This window comes from Panulirus ornatus, chromosome 67 (assembly GCF_036320965.1).
Source record: "Panulirus ornatus isolate Po-2019 chromosome 67, ASM3632096v1, whole genome shotgun sequence".
NCBI lineage: Eukaryota > Metazoa > Arthropoda > Malacostraca > Decapoda > Palinuridae > Panulirus > Panulirus ornatus.
In genome coordinates, this window is record NC_092290.1 from 6568595 (window position 1) to 6586562 (window position 17968).

General features: G+C 52.1%; 1 protein-coding gene across 2 annotated transcripts in view; it reads right to left on the bottom strand.

The window, feature by feature from the left end:
- Window positions 1-17968, bottom strand: part of LOC139747104 (cadherin-related tumor suppressor-like) — a 372508-nt gene that overhangs the window by 43481 nt on the left and 311059 nt on the right. For both annotated transcript variants that reach the window (XM_071658925.1, XM_071658924.1), the window contains exon 7: window positions 8727-9636. In XM_071658925.1, coding sequence (XP_071515026.1) covers window positions 8727-9636 — 910 coding nt within the window. The remainder of the gene's footprint in view (window positions 1-8726; window positions 9637-17968) is intronic.

Sequence of the window (17968 nt, forward strand, 5' to 3'; positions counted from 1 at the left end):
TACTAGAACAAGATACCAGGCAGAGCTTAGGGCTGGTTCCATGCCGGAACACGACCCCCTGCAGGAGGTCGGGATTTGTCCCTCCATGTTGGATCATGGTCCCTGCAGGATCCTAGGATGGCCTTTGCACTGATACAGGATCCCTGTAGGAGGGTAGGATAGTCTCCGTGCTGCAGGAGGGCAGGATAGGCTCCTGTGGTAGAACAAGATCTACATATCTGATCCTTGGGGGAGCGAGGTGGCTGCTGGTTTGGGAATCTGCCCAGCCGACTCTTCCATCTGACTGGCTTTAACCAACCGGGGGTGACAGGCGATGGTGTGTAAGGGTGATGGGCGAACCAGACAGACCCCTTCGTCTACCATGTCCCACTCAGAAGAAAATCATTAGCGCCCGGAATATCTTTCCCTATATATGGGTATGGCTGACTACCCTGGCGAGGTCAAAGAATGGAATGGTGTGTGATAATACCAGAGGCAATGAACCCAGTGAGCACGACCGTGTGACCCTTAAGAACGACGGTTCGATCCTTGAGCACGAGGGTACGACCGTTGAGCACGAGGGTACGATCCTTGAGCATGAAGGTACGACCGTTGAGCACGAAGGTACGATCGTTGAGCACGAAGGTACGATCGTTAAGCACGAGGGTGCGATCGCGGAGCACGACAGTACGATCCCTGAGCATGACGGTACGATACCTGAGCACGACGGTACGATCGTTGAACACGAGGGTACGATCCCTGAGCACGACGGTACGATCGTTGAGCACGACGGTGTGATCGCTGAGCACGACGGTACGATCGTTGTGCACGACGGTACGATCCCTGAGCACGACGGTACAATGCTTGAGTTGTCGTACATGAAACCCTAATCAACATACTCTGCACCATGTCATTTGCCCGCGTGGATACACCGCTCGCTGAGGGTGTGTGTGTATGCGTGCATGCGCTCGTGTGTGCGCGTGTGACGTGGGTGTGGTCAGGATGTCAATGAACACGGGCGTTGTCCGTCCCGGGCCACCTGACGCAAGATAAATAGGTTCGTGCTTGCTGGTGGCCTCGACATTCCTGCGTCGTATGGTCGGCCACGCGGCCGTTCCACCCTAGCGGCAGGTTGGCTAGTGCAGTGAGGATGACACTGCAGGGTGAGGGGTGGGTGACTGGTGCCTCCCTTGGCACCTGCTGCAGACGGGGAGTCTGGCTCACCAGGTACCCCTCCTCTCCTCACCATAGACGAAAGGAACAAAATCAGTGATCCAACTTCCACCAAGCAGCTCGTCTCTCTGGGCGACGAACGCATCTACAATGGATCTCCACCTCACATTAGCCACTCGCTAGAGGTCCCCAAAGGGAGGAGAAGAAGAGGGGCTCCTGCCTGCGCCCCTCGGTCAGCGCTGGCAAGACGGGGAAGGCTACCCCTGCCTTCCTTAATGTTCTCTCCCTGTGATCTCGTCCACATCAGGTCCACCATCTTCCACCCGAGAGTAAGTGTTCCCCAGTTATGTGTTCTCCTGTGTCCTTGTCCCCCCACTTGCCCCACACACTCGTCCTCACCCCCCTTTCCCTCTCGCAACTCCACCTCCTTCCATCACAAAACTTTCCAGCTTCCTCCCTTCTCGCGACGTCATCGAGACTCTCCGGTGTCCATCTCCCGCTGCAGACCCGCCCTCGTCTCCCGAGACAATTATCACCGGCCTCATCCCTCACCCTGCAAATGAGATGCACACACACACACACACACACACACACACACACAGGGAGGATAACTACACCCTGGCGAGCCAGGTTCTTTCTCTCCGCTTGCGTCCTCGCGGCCTCTTGCCTCACACAAATGACCGGAGACTACCCTTGTCCTCGAGAGTGTCCCTGCACCAGGGTCAGGCCAAGGCGACCTCCCGCCGGACGCCCTCAACGACTCCCTCCCTCCCTCTATAAGGCTGTCATTGTCATGTTGCGCGTAATTATCGTACCGTGTAGACTGGCGGGAGCCGGACAGGTGGGCGTTGCCGACAAGCCTCTGCTTGAGAGCTTGCAGTTCACTGACTCCCCAAGTGTCAAGCTCCATTACCCGGCGCTATGGCCGAGGCGCCCCGCTACACCTACAGGTGGCGCTGGGCCTCGCCAGACCACTGGGGGAGTGTGTGTGCCACCGGTAAGTCACCTCGCACCGTGTCGCTTGCGTAGACCGGGGGGGTGGACCAACAGACCGGAGTGGAGGGAAGTAGGGAGTTTGAACAGAGTCGGGTGGAGGGTGGACAGAGGAGATCCACGCCATATCGCCTCCGCCAATCACTGACTCACTCCTGCATATCAAGTATTCCTCCTCAGTTGTCTTCCATGCACCACGTAAGGTAAATCGGTTTAGTCTCAACTCTAAGCTCACAAGCGACAGCAGATCACAGCCATTGATACACGTCCTCTAAGCTCCGGGCGGACATGATGCTGTGGGGGAGGAGGGCAGAAAACTCTTGCTTGCACGGCCAGGCAGAGTGGACACAGGCTGAGATAGTAGGCGACTCGAGAAAGGTGTTGTCTGGAACCGATGAGTGATGCCTGGAACGGTAGTGTGATGCCTGGAATGATGTGTGATTCCTGGAACGATGTGTGATGCCTGGAACAATGTGTGATGTCTGGAACGATGTGTGATGTCTGGAACGATGTGTGATGTCTGGAATGACTTGTGATGTCTGGAACGATGTGTGATGTCTGGAATGACTTGTGATGTCTGGAACGATGTGTGATGCCTGGAACGATGTGTGATGTCTGGAGCGTTGTGTGATGTCTGGAACGATGTGTGATGTCTGGAACGATTTGTGATGTCTGGAGCGTTGTGTGATGTCTGGAACGATGTGTGATGTCTGGAACGATGTGTGATGTCTGGAATGACTTGTGATGTCTGGAACGATGTGTGATGCCTGGAACGATGTGTGATGCCTGGAACAATGTGTGATGTCTGGAACGATTTGTGATGTCTGGAACGATTTGTGATGTCTGGAGCGTTGTGTGATGTCTGGAACGATGTGTGATGTCTGGAATGACTTGTGATGTCTGGAACGATGTGTGATGCCTGGAACGATGTGTGATGTCTGGAACGATGTGTGATGTCTGGAACGATGTGTGATGTCTGGAACGACTTGTGATGCCTGGAACGACTTGTGATGTCTGGAACGATGTGTGATGCCTGGAACGATGTGTGATGCCTGGAACGATGTGTGATGCCTGGAACGATGTGTGATGTCTGGAACGATGTGTGATGTCCTGGAATGACTTGTGATGTCTGGAACGATGTGTGATGTCTGGAACGACTTGTGATGTCTGGAACGATGTGTGATGTCTGGAACGATGTGTGATGTCTGGAACGATGTGTGATGCCTGGAACGATGTGTGATGCTGGAACGATGTGTGATGCCTGGAACGATGTGTGATGTCTGGAACGATGTGTGATGCCTGGAACGATGTGTGATGCCTGGAACGATGTGTGATGCCTGGAACGATGTGTGATGTCTGGAACGACTGTGTGATGCCTGGAACGATGTGTGATGTCTGGAACGATGTGTGATGCCTGGAACGATGTGTGATGCCTGGAACGATGTGTGATGCCTGGAACGATGTGTGATGCCTGGAACGATGTGTGATGTCTGGAACGATGTGTGATGCCTGGAACAATGTGTGATGTCTGGAACGATGTGTGATGCCTGGAACGATGTGTGATGCCTGGAACGATGTGTGATGTCTGGAACGATGTGTGATGCCTGGAACGATGTGTGATGCCTGGAACGATGTGTGATGCCTGGAACGATGTGTGATACCTGGAACGATGTGTGATGCCTGGAACGATGTGTGATGCCTGGAACGATGTGTGATGCCTGGAACGATGTGTGATGTCTGGAACGATGTGTGATACCTGGAACGATGTGTGATGCCTGGAACGATGTGTGATGCCTGGAACGATGTGTGATGTCTGGAACGATGTGTGATGCCTGGAACGATGTGTGATGCCTGGAACGATGTGTGATGCCTGGAACGGTAGTGCGATGTCTGGAACGATTATGTAGTCATGGAACATAACCTTCCCCACAACAGCACCTCTCTATACGCTCAACACACTGGACGTGTTCCAAGTTCTCGCCACAAATCTGTTACAAAATACGGGACGCATCGCTTGGACAAGAGACGCATCTCCTCAACGCAACAGTTCCTTGCGAGGCGTCGCGTCGACTCCCAGGGACCTGAGTAATCAGTCTGCAGACCAGAACCGAGACCAACCAAGGGAACTCCACAAACGCAGGCGAGGCCCAACGCCAAGACCAGACGAGTTCTTAACCACATTACGTGTGTCTGCCTGACGTCTATTATTTCCTATACCGCAACACTGGGTAAGCAAGGCCCGCTACAGGGACTGATGCGGTCACCGTTCGGAAGATAACAGAGGTGACTTAATGGCTGACGTGAAAGACATGCCCCGAACACCACGCACAGAGAGAGGCAATTCCTTCCTTAGAATCTTTAATTCAGTTTGTAATTACGTGATGTCTGAATTCACGGTGAACTGCGCGTTGGTGGAATGAGTTGCGCTTTGTGGCGTCTGGTGCATACCGCTACGGCGAAGGCTCCGGAACGTATTGCGTACTGGGGGAACGAGGGTACTGGTGACAGTGCTGTCAAGAAGGGTCGAGTCGACGGGATTATAGGAGAAATGATAACAGGCAAGCAGGGTACAGCTCATAGGAGTATAGCCAATATGTGTTCTGTGGTGTGTACACGAGTATAACCACGTGTCTCCAGCTAACGCAGGTATAGCCACGTGTCTCCAGCTAACACGAGAGCAGCTGACATGGGTATTGCCACGTGTCTTCAGCTAGCACGGATATAGCCACGCGTCTCCAGCTAACGCAGGCATAGCTACGTGTTTCCAGCTAACACAGAAGCCGTCTCTGCGGATTCCACCTGGCGTAAATGAGCAGCTAAAAAAATGTGAGAAGAGGCCACAGTACACTGGGTGTACAGCATTGATAAGTGCTTGAAATACACATTATAGGGGGAAAGGTGTGTGTCACGCTAATGTGTGTACTCCACTGAAGAGCTGCCAGTCGCCTAGAGCAACACGTATCAAAGGTTCCATTACCGCCACATTTGAGGGAGGACATCAACAACACACGCGTGTTGACCTCCCACTCTGAATCGATCTCAAACGTGACCTTCCCTCCCCCACTCTTGTTTCTTCGACGGCCATCGACGAGAGATGAGCTCGAGTGTCTCTCTCCCTTGGTCGCTTCGGCTCGAGACATGTGTCTAGTGTCTCTCTGTCTTCCTACCCTGGGCGAGTGAAGGAAGGAAGAGGAGAGGAGGCGCCCTCGGCCCCCGTCCGGATCTACGGTATCACATTTCATCAACAAACTGCTCCTCGACACTGTCCCTGTTATTGACATCCTCCGGCACACTGACTCAGCTCTCGCTCAATCTCTTCTCCGGCCGGCCGACCTGGACGACCACAAAAACCGTGTGACGCCTTTATGGGGCGGACCAGTTCCCGAGCATGCTTCACTGCTCCATAAAGGTTCGAAATCGCTTTGAAGCCGATTCGTTCAGACCCATCACTATAATCACCGTTCGAACAGCGTGAAGAAAGTGGTCTCCAACCGGTTCTCTGGCTCGTGTGGTTGCTGCCCCCTCCCTCCTCTCCTCCCCCCCGCAGAAGTATTGGCAGTTTACAAGCTGGGATCCTATGTGACCGCCTTGGAAATTCTTGAAATAATACCCTCCAACAAGTTACGAAATTTTGTGGTATAAATTTATATGAAATCAGTGAAGCTATACGCCCCCCCCCCAAAAAAAAAGACGAAAAATAATAGAAATAATCTGTGTAATTAGAGAACGAAGGAATTCTGTTGGAAGCCGTGAGTAAGGAGTGTGGGGGGGTGGATGGGTGAGTGAGTCGGTGGGTGGGTGGGTGGGTGGTGGTCTTGGAGCGTGACTGAACTGTACCACTGACGAAGGAGTCATCACGACCTCCCACCGGAGTACCTCCTGCCTACCTACCCCAGCCGTCCCTCCCTCCTTAGCCTCCGCCACCCAACATGAACATCACTTGCAGCTGCGGTTTCCCCCAGGGGAAGGGAGGGAGGGAAGGAGTGAGAGGTGGAGGGGTGTTGCCGGCCACTACGGACCCCTGGAAAGACGAGATCGCCCTTTCCTCAACTGTTGGACCACGACGGTGCCAGCCTTCGACACGACACCGCGACCCCTTAAGCAAGACGCTGCCACCCTTGACCACGATGGTGCAGACACTATGAACGGCAGTACGAGCCTTGGGTATGATGGCGTGGCCTTTTCTCCCTAACACGCAAGGGCTACAACACTATGAATTGCCCAGTACCAGTAGCGTCCTGTTGAAGGGTGAGGTAGCGCCGTCACCGCCCCCTCTAGGGGTCAAGATTCCTTCTCAGTAGCGCCCTGTTGAAGGGTGAGGTAGCGCCGCCACCGCCCCCTCTAGGGGTCAAGATTCCCTCTCAGTAGCGCCCTGCTGAAGGGTGAGGTAGCGCCGCCACCGCCCCCTCTAGGAGCCAAGATTCCTTCTCAGTATACCATCGCCCGACGCCATATCGTGACAAACCAACAACAAGCGATACACAAGCCGGGGGAACCTATCATCCCCTACCATTAAATACGATGGAGGGAAGATCCATCTGCACGAACAAGATACCAGACAGGACTGCTGGAGGACCCACCTGGATCAGGAGGGGGGGCTGGCGGGACCTGGCAGTGAGGCCTGTCAACACATTTGATTGGCCGCTGCTCACCAGAGCCCACCCGGCCACCATCTGGTGCTTGCAACCTGTTTATAGTGGTGATATCCGGTACTTCATGCTGACTTGTGGTGTAGAAGCGGCTTTACACGGCCACATACGTCAGCCAGAACACCTCTGGGTGTGTGTGGGTGTGCAAGGTACGAGAGAAGGGAGTTCTACACTCTTGGTGGCTCCCAGTGTCGTGTGTGTGTAATAAACTGTTTAAATAGCACGGGGGGGATGGAGTACCACACTCGTCTTATCCCTAGACTTCTAAACCCTTCTCTTCTCTGTCATATTATATCCTGATTTTCTCCAACTTGTCTCCATTGACTTGTCTTGTAGGCAGGTTCTCTCATTAGTCTCCCGTTCCATCACTACACTACGTAGTTCTGCTTCATATCATCACACCCCCCTTTTCCCTCCTCCTTCCCCACTCTGCACCGGTGAGTCTTCGAATCGTTTTCTTCGTCTCAATCATCTGTTTTTGGTGGATGTCATCGGGTCCATTCGGCAGTTTATAGGTTTCAGTCACGTCTCCCGTCTGGTCATGATCCCCTTCTATCTATACATCGTACTATGTCAATCTCCGGTCGACATATTACGTTGGTTTTCCTGTCCGTCATTATCACCATGCCATAATGATCTATTAGTCTAATTTATGTCCCATCGACATAGTGCACTGGTCTGGCTAATGTACATCGCCATAACATACTTGTCTGGTTAATGCACCATCGCCATGTTATGATGGTCTGGTTAATATGTGCCATCATATCATACTAGTCTGGTTAATATACCATCGCTATATTACTGGCCTGGTTAATGTACCATCGGTATATTATTGGCATGGTTAATGTACCATCGGTATATTACTGGCATGGTTAATGTACCATCGCTATATTACTGACCTGGTTAGTTTACCATCGCCATACTATACTGGTCTGGTTAACGCGCTATCGCCATGCCATCTTGAGCCTTGACCACATCAATCCCCCATCGCTGTTCTTCCTTCCCTACCTCCCTCCCCCCAACCACTCCCTCCGCAGATAACGATCGTGTCAGTGTTTAATGGCCACATTATATGGTCTCAATAAAATCCCCAGAAAACATGGAGGTAAAACAGCTCTGGGAGCGGAGGAGGAGGAGGAGGAGGCGGAGGAGGCGGAGGCAAGAGCACCCATCCAGCCACCACACACACACACACACACACACACACACTGCCGCCGCGCCCCACAGGCGGAGGAGCATCGGTATGGACGGTGCCCCTCTTGCCAGGATGACATTTAACGCTCCACCAAGCCTCTCCCTTTATGCCTCGCAATATAAGTCACGGAACGCATAATTTACACCTTTGTCAAGCGCCTCAAGTAAAACCCAAGACGCCCTGGGTATAGCGTGGATAAATCAACCTTAATGAACTCCAAGGCTTGAGGAGGGCGAAGTCCGCAGGGTCACTTCGAGATCTCCTCTGAGCGTGGTTTCACTTTTATGAGCGGACCGCATTATTAATCTCCTCTCGTTTCTAATTGCAACTTCACATAAAAAAAAAAAAAAAAATTGTGAGGCACAACCAATATTCCGTGTTGAGGGTCCGAAACGGGAAAATTAATTATACCTCGTAGTGAGCGTAAAGGTTTGTGTGGAGTACAGGGAGAGCTGCTGCTGGCTCGTCCGCCGCCGCTCTTGTCTCTGACTACTCCCTCACACACACGCACCTCTACCACTACGCAGCACAGCGTTCATTGGACGGCACCGACGAACGGCAAACCATTACCAAAAAATCTCCAGAAACCTGTGGTTACACTTCACTTGTATCTATCTTAGAGGCAACTACACAAGGCTTAGGATCTAGTAATATCTGTCTAATAAAGGCAGCTGTGCGAGTATGGGATCTAGCGACGTGTATGAATGTTTATACTAGAGCAGGAAGTGGGTACTCACCGGTGTCCATGGCGACGACGGTGAGGGCGTAGTGATCGCGTTCCTCCCGGTCCAGAGCCCGCAGAAGGCTGATCTGTCCCGACGTGGCGTTCACGGAGAACACCGACTTGTCGCCCTCCTTGACGAGGTAGTTGACGCGGTTGTACGGAGGGTTATCGGCGTCGAAGGCCGTGACGGTGGCGATGGGCGCTGGAAGGGCGGCCATGTTCTCCATGACGTAGACGAGGTAAGGCGAGTCCAGGAATACAGGCGCGTTGTCGTTGATGTCCATGATGGAGATGGTGACGGTGGCGGAGTCGTAGCGCACGTCGGCACCGGAGTCCTCGGCCTGCACCGTCAGCAGGTAGTGATTCCGGCGCTCATAGTTGAGGTTCTTCGCCACCCGGATAACGCCCGTGTCCTCGCTGATGGAGAAGTCCCGGTTCTTGTCCCCGGCCACGATGGTGTAACGGACGCGGCCGTTGAGGCTCTCGTCCGCGTCCGTGGCCGACACCTGCAGCACCGAGAGGCCGATGGAGGCGTTCTCGGGCACGCTGGCCGAGTACTGCTTGGGGTCGAAGATGGGCGAGTTATCGTTCTCGTCGGCGACGCGGAGGCTGATGGTGAGCGTGTGGGCGTTGGGCGGGTTGCCGCGGTCCCTGGCGGTCACCACCAGGGAGTAGTTCGCCCGGTCCTCCCGGTCCAGAGGCGCAGCAATCCTCAGCAGCCCGTCAACGGGACCCAGGGCGAACCGGTTGCCGGGCACGGGAGCCAGGGAGTACTCGATGTAAGAGTTTCGGCCCTCGTCGCGGTCCACGGCCTTGACCGCCATCACCACGGTGTTGACGGGCGTGTTCTCCTCCACCACCGTCTCGTTGGGCGTCACGAACTCCGGGGCCATGTCGTTCACGTCCCGCAGGATGATGGTCACCTGCAAGAACCAAACAGCGTTAACATAACATAGCCTTTAACCCCTAACTACACCAGGCACATCTCGAATGACCGTGAGTCATTACCGTAACCGGCTATTTCCCCGGTCTCTCTCACCCCTTGTCAAAACAATGGTAAAGAAAAAGGATCAGATAATGTCATTTAATGCAGTCATCTCTCCCTATAAACCAGCGCCATCCAGAAGAAACATTCATTCGTCGATGCATTACCAATCGTATCATTCATGATTTCTTCCATCTTACATAAAATCTGAGCAGGAAGAAAACCAATACAAAAGAAAGTAATAAAAATGATGATAATGTGCCACCTGGTCAAAAAGAAAAAAAAGGATAAACGTTTGAAAATAAGCGTCGGCACACATTAAGTGTTATTATACGTATCGTATACAATGAGGGAAATCACGCCCTGAGCACTTTCTGAAGAGAGGAAGAGAGAGAGAGAGAGAGAGAGAGAGAGAGAGAGAGAGAGAGAGAGAGAGAGAGACTACAAGAACCCCGGCCATCACGACAACCTCTCCCCAAACCCATCCCACCTTCAGAGAGAGAGAGAAGAATCTTGAACCTTGGCCGTGGAAAAACTGCGCTGGGCTTCCTGAAGACACCGACCACCTCCTCTCTCCCTCCTCCTCCTCCTCCTCCTAGTAAATGAAGCTCTTCCACAACCGTATCATTCCCCGAGCATTAACCATCAGTCAAAATGCACAAGCAATATGCTTATCGGCTCACCGTCGCCCATAAAACCCGGCCGAAGTATTCACCAGCGCCCGGCCCACCACCCGGCATCATCTATGAGCCTCAGCTCCCGTTACTCTCGCCGGCCCCCTTCACAAAAACACCGCAAGACAACAACACCTGGTATTATGCGGCGGCACTGAGCTCCTCCGAACACCACCCTCCTTAAATAGGAGGAGGATTTACCCAGGGATGGGATCGTATGAACACTTTGAATACATATTGCGTCGGTCGCTGTGGCCGATGTTCGAGACACCTCGGGCGGCGATCGCCCGGTCGCCCGTTACCATTATTCAAATCTACGGAGGAAAACGGGCGTCGCGAGGGTAGACTTGGGCAGACTCTCCCTCCCCGCAGCGTTTGAGGTCGCGTCGCCCTACTGTATATATATATCTCTCTCACTCGCTACCTGGGGGTGGTGGTGTTATTTTCAAAGCTCTGGTGGTGTTGCTGAGGTGACGGATCAAGTCCGTGTGCCTTATTCCCAAGAGGGTTAAGGCTCACTTTGCCAGATTTTCTCTCCCTCGACAGTGCTGACCGATTCACTAGCACGGATGGGGAAAAAAATGTGAATGAATATTTAGTTCGTGCAAACAGTTAGGTCGGTTCATGTGCCCGTCTGACGCGTGGGAAGGACGTCAGGGTAGAATTTGCAAGTGGAATGAGCACAATACATTCTAATGACCAAACAATATATATATATATATATATATATATATATATATATATATATATATATATATATATATATATATATATATATATATATATATAAGTTACGGGGATCCACGTCAATTTAGTTACACTGCGAGTGGAAAGCCACCTTTGGCGAGGCTGTTCGGGAAACAGTATAGTCTGTTCGAAGAACTACTCACACTCCTAAGGAGTCCATCGCTCCCCTGCTACTGGAAGTAGCGCTGCCTTACAGCTGGCCAGAGCTTCATGAGTGGGGCTCGCGGAGAACAACCGGGCCTGTTTACAAAGGAGACCCGGGTTAGTGATAAAAATATATTGTCCATAAAGCCTTGACAACCCAGTAGGACGCTGAGAGACAGGGTCGGTGGCGCGTATCGTCTTACGACTCTCGGGATATGATGAGGAAAATCCCTCCTCACAATATTCACTCAGGAATGATTCCCCAGTTATGGAAATTACGCCTCGCAGACTGCCTCACCGGCTACTGGGTACTTCATGATGCAACCGTTGTTTGTGCAAATATCTGTACTGTACGGAGACTTTTACATTCGTTTGGGCCCCATTCTGCTTGTATATATATATATATATATATATATATATATATATATATATATATATATATATATATATATATTCCGACGAGTCCACAGGGGAAATGGAACACGATAAGTTCCCAAGTGCAATTTCATGTAATAATCACATCATCAGGGGAGATACAAGAATATAACAGTCAGCTGATAAACAAAGTAGAGACGCAGCTAGGACGCCATTTGGCAAACAAGCAAACAGTGTTCAGAAATGTCTAACATCAACATTAAGGAGGAACTGATGCAGTGACGCGAAATCCCACCAATAAACGGTACTCCTGTGGACACTGAGGCGACTGGATGAGGCCTCTGATCAACAGATGGCAGGAACTGAGGTGGGGAGCTAGACAGCAAGTAGCGGATCTAGCTAGGTATGCTGAGATCGTCTACGGCTGTGGGAATGTGATAAGTGTAAGCCGCGTCAGAAGTGTGGATATATATAGAGGTAAAAGTGTGAGCGAGGTAGCGGGAAGAAGCGTGAGGCGAGCACCGCTTCGACTGTGTATGTGCGGAGGATGTGGCCAGGGCAGGAGGTGAGGCAGGGAGCCAACATCCCAATGGAGGCCCCTTCCGCTATGCCAACACCTCTCCCGGCCCACACTGACCGCCTCCGCTTGCTTACTTTTCCCAGGTTACTTCAGCGTTGAGAATATGACAAAGGGCTTCTCCCCCTCCTGAGGTTTGAGGCCGTGTTTTTTCTCTCTCGAGGGTGAAGGACTTACGGGAGGGTTACGTCGTCAGCCATTACACCCCCGACTGGCAGGGCGGGAAAAAGACAAGTAGAGGTGGTAGAGGTGGCGGAAAGGTGCCCATCGTCAAACCAGAGGGTGAGCCGACGGTGTATGTTGTGGTAGGAAGGTTTAGCACCCCAGAGGGGGCGACCGTAACAGCTGAAGATCCCGTGCGTTACGACCCATATCGCCCGATGGTGTAAGGTTGATGGAATTTACGGACTGATATCGCACGAGCAGATTTAGTGACCGTGTTAGTTCGTGTTCCTGTGGAGAGGAACTGGAGGCAGAGGCGTCTCCCTCACGCGGACGGATATGACGGTGTTTCTCCCGAACTCTTGGGCCAATAGAGTCTCCATGACATTACGAATGACGTGACAGACAACCATGACCCAAGAGATATGTCCTATCATTGCAGAATGCATCTGTAAGACGCTTTCATAGCGTGCGACGGGTGTGGAGGGCGACACTGCAGGTCCTTACAGAGCACCTTCGTCTTGGGAGACCTGACCGTCCCCACTAGGGTACGTGTGCCCCGTGGTGCCAGCCGCCTGGTTCGGGGCGTCAGACGTGGCGTTGAGGGCTCGGGGGGTGGCGTAAGCAAGTGTAACTAGCAGAGGAGGGGGCAACAAGTAATTAGTGCTGCAGCTGATACTATCGCCTACCCGGCCCCAACACTGACGTCCGGACGTATGCCGCCGCCCTACCTCACCTTAATGAACGTCTTCATTCATCCCCCCCCTTCTCCTCCTTCCTCCACTCCCCCTCACCCTACCGCCTCCCACATCTACCACGTCTACCACGTCAGGTGTGGGTAACTCCGTCCTCTACAAGGAGGTAACTTGTCACCACGGTACACCACCTCCGTCGCCTGCAGACCCTCACACACACAGTTACTGTGGTGAGGAAAATAAGCGCCGTTGTGGAAAATAGGAGGAACCCCCTCATCACGTTCTATGGCCAGAGTGGAATACATTTTCTCCAAGTCAGTACCCGAACTAAGGTTTAGATTACAATCCTTCATACAGCAACGAACTCAGGCGAAATCCTAAGTACGGTAATGGGTCTTGATGTTACTCAGTTCTTTCCAGTGGAACTGTCCAAGAACTGTGAAAACCCAGCGTGTATTTTGTGAGCGTGTACCATCATCTGTCTCTGCCACTGCCTTATTACACTACAGAAAATTCCATGATTTTTGATGCTATACAGTAACCATTTCTCAATTTTTTTGTACAATGAACATTTCTAATATTCAAGATATAATGAGAAATGCTTAGTTATGTCTGGCATTCAGTGAGAATTTCCATGATAAACCAAGATATATTATACGTTTGTGTGTATAACATAAAGACAAATTGTGTCCTCGCGTAGTTCCTTATATGATATACAATGCCTGGCGTCTATATGGTATGATGAAAAGTCTCACAGCTCCGTCTACAGTAGTGACCTTACAGTGAATGACCCCATAGGCCAAAGCTAATTTCCATGTTCTTTGAGTATTGACGAACGCAACCGGTGTGCAGGTAAATGTGAACACCTGCTTTACAGTGAGCAGTGCTTGACGAGCTACTGCAGGTGCGTGCAGTGTCCACACGGCACTGAAAGACAGTGCTGGGGCAGTGACTGACACCATATCCACTTCATCCGTCCGGTGCAAGGGCGGGCGCCGCCGCCGCGCCGACCCGCTTCAAGCCCATCCGCTACAGAGGCGCTGGTCCGCTTCGGTCATACAGCTGCTCGGGGCACCGGCCCGCTTCGCCCGCGCTGGAATCCGTCGGCTCGTCCCGCTTCAGCCACTAGAAGAGGGAGCTGCACGGTGACGTCAGGGATCAGGCGACGCGGTGAACATTCGGGACACGTCCAGCCGCCCTCATTTACCGGCCAGATGCAGGCGACAGTAGTAGTCGTCCTCCCTCCCTCGCCCTCCCAAGCCACACAGTAACTAACAAATGCAAACTGCTCCTCCATGGCTCCATGGTAATTACGGATCCTCGCCTCCATCCTTGTAAAGGACGCCATAAATCATGGCGGCGGCGGCAGCGTCACACGCTCGCACACCCGCAGACGACGACGACTGCACCCAACGACGACAGGTTGAGGAGACGCGCTGGAGACCCGGGCGGCGGTGGCGGCGGACGGCGTCGACGACGACGAAATGTACAGGGAGGGTTGGTGTACCCTCGCCTCGACCGCGGGAGCACCCGACACGGAGGGAGGGAGGGAGGAAGGAGGGGGGCGTGTGTCATCTTAACCCGTCCCTCCTCCCTCAGAGGGGAAGAGAAAGAGGTACTGAAGCGATAAAAAAAAAAAGAGATGAGGAACAATATACAAAGGGCTTGCAAATAGAGAACGGGTGGAGGAGCTGCTGACAACACAAGGCTTGAAGACCTAGTGGTTCAGGTGAGGGAAGGGAGGGGAGGAGGGCGTAGTACCACACACTGTGAGACGATGGTGGCGCCGACAGGATGGCTGGCTCCTCCCGCTACACACACACACACAAGACGAGGAAGGGTGCCAGGCCTACAGTGGCCCCCAACACAAGCAATGAACAACGTCACTAGAGGCACGCAGACCTCAGAGAAAAATGAATGAAGTCCGAAACGAATATGAAAATGACTGAAAACTAGATAGGGTCCGAAACGCCCAAGTAAATATCTTCCCTAAAATGACTGAAAACTACGAATTAACGAAAGCGTTTACGTAAACGTTTGAGTGTTTAATAAACTGTGTCATCTCGCGCCACCAAGATGTTGCGATGATGCAAGGTGGACGGCCACACCTCAGCCTGCATGGCGGACGGACGCCAACCCGACTCCTTATCCCGGACTATCTTAAACATGAGGCTATATCCCAGCCTGCTGGGACACACGGGACACGATTCTGATCATTTGGGACACACTTAGAGTTGTCTTTTTAATAATGATAATAATAATAATAATGATAATAATAATAATAATGATAAAGATAATAATAAGATACATCTAAATTTCCTATGTTTTCCTCAGAAGGAATATTTTTTTTTCCCACTCAATCTCACACTTTATAATTATCATTGAAGTTTGTCCAAAACCACGAAACCTCAGCACCAAGTCTGTCCACTCTGGCCAGTAGTGACTCAACACGCAGGTATAACAAACCCTCTTAAACCAACGACTAGGCGCTGGAATAGAACACCCCCCCCCCCTCAAATACCTTTCTCTCTCTCTCTCTCTCTCTCTCGCTCCCATCCTCCAAGAGAAACCCCCTCTCCATCTCGGGCACCCCTGAGGGGCGGGCTCCACTGCCAGCACCCCCCAGGGAGCGTGGGGGCGGTTGTGGGCGTGCGTGTGTGCGTGTGTGTGTGTGTGTGTGTGTGTGTGTGTGTGTGTGTGTGTGTGTGTGTGTGTGTGTGAGGAAGGAGAGGGTGAGGGAGGGAGGAGGAGGAGGAGACAATGATGCGGTTGAAGCAGCCACCACACCACACTGGGTGAGGGCCAGGCTCCACAAGGTGCGAAAACCATCCTGAGTCAGGTGTCAAGGTGGCTGGCAAATGTATGCATGCAGTAAACTTTATTGCCCACAGTTAACGGGGTTTGTCAGGCCGGCCAGAAACTCCACCTCCTCCCTCCTCCCCACACCGTGCCAGGCGCCAGGCAGGGGGACACCCTCCTTCCTCCTCACCTCTACTCCACACACCGTGTCAGGCGCCAGGCAGGGGGACACCCTCCTTCCTCCTCACCTCTACTCCACACACCGTGTCAGGCGCCAGGCAGGGGGACACCCTCCTTCCTCCTCACCTCTACTCCCCACACCGTGTCAGGCGCCAGGCAGGGGGACACCCTCCTTCCTCCTCACCTCTACTCCACACACCGTGTCAGGCGCCAGGCAGGGGGACACCCTCCTTCCTCCTCACCTCTACTCCACACACCGTGCCAGGCGCCAGGCAGGGGGACACCCTCACACACCACAACCCACACATACACACACACACACACAAGCCCAACCCTTCCTCTCCCCCGCTTACCCCTACACCACTTGATAATGATGATGATTTGTGTGTGTGTGTGTGTGTGTGTGTGTGTGTGTGTGTGTGTGTGTGTGTGTGTGTGTGTGTGTGTGTGTGTAACTACCTATGTGTACTGCATCAGGAGGGAGTTCTACACTCAAGGGCCCGACCCCCGTCTCTTCAACCTTCCCCAAATATAACACATCATTACACTCCTGCATGATGCCCACATATTGACAAAACCACGACACCCTTCACTCCATTCATCCACCACTGTCATACAATGAAAACAATGCTTCACGTCAAACCCAACAAGTTCATTGCTCAATTTCATGTTATGGCCTTTGGCTCTTTTGTCTTGGCATCCTTCGAAGAACTGTTCACTGTTTACGTCTTCAAACTGGTCTAAAGAAAAACTTTAAAGGTTATGCTCAAGTCACCTCTTGTGTGCAGGTAAGAGGGACAAGAACAGCAGAACAGGTAAGAGGGACAAGAACAGCAGAACAGGTAAGAGGGACAAGAACAGCAGAACAGGTAAGAGGGACAAGAACAGCAGAACAGGTAAGAGGGACAAGAACAGCAGAACAGGTAAGAGGGACAAGAACAGCAGAACAGGTAAGAGGGACAAGAACAGCAGAACAGGTAAGAGGGACAAGAACAGCAGAACAGGTAAGAGGGACAAGAACAGCAGAACAGGTAAGAGGGACAAGAACAGCAGAACAGGTAAGAGGGACAAGAACAGCAGAACAGGTAAGAGGGACAAGAACAGCAGAACAGGTAAGAGGGACAAGAACAGCAGAACAGGTAAGAGGGACAAGAACAGCAGAACAGGTAAGAGGGACAAGAACAGCAGAACAGGTAAGAGGGACAAGAACAGCAGAACAGGTAAGAGGGACAAGAACAGCAGAACAGGTAAGAGGGACAAGAACAGCAGAACAGGTAAGAGGGACAAGAACAGCAGAACAGGTAAGAGGGACAAGAACAGCAGAACAGGTAAGAGGGACAAGAACAGCAGAACAGGTAAGAGGGACAAGAACAGCAGAACAGGTAAGAGGGACAAGAACAGCAGAACAGGTAAGAGGGACAAGAACAGCAGAACAGGTAAGAGGGACAAGAACAGCAGAACAGGTAAGAGGGACAAGAACAGCAGAACAGGTAAGAGGGACAAGAACAGCAGAACAGGTAAGAGGGACAAGAACAGCAGAACAGGTAAGAGGGACAAGAACAGCAGAACAGGTAAGAGGGACAAGAACAGCAGAACAGGTAAGAGGGACAAGAACAGCAGAACAGGTAAGAGGGACAAGAACAGCAGAACAGGTAAGAGGGACAAGAACAGCAGAACAGGTAAGAGGGACAAGAACAGCAGAACAGGTAAGAGGGACAAGAACAGCAGAACAGGTAAGAGGGACAAGAACAGCAGAACAGGTAAGAGGGACAAGAACAGCAGAACAGGTAAGAGGGACAAGAACAGCAGAACAGGTAAGAGGGACAAGAACAGCAGAACAGGTAAGAGGGACAAGAACAGCAGAACAGGTAAGAGGGACAAGAACAGCAGAACAGGTAAGAGGGACAAGAACAGCAG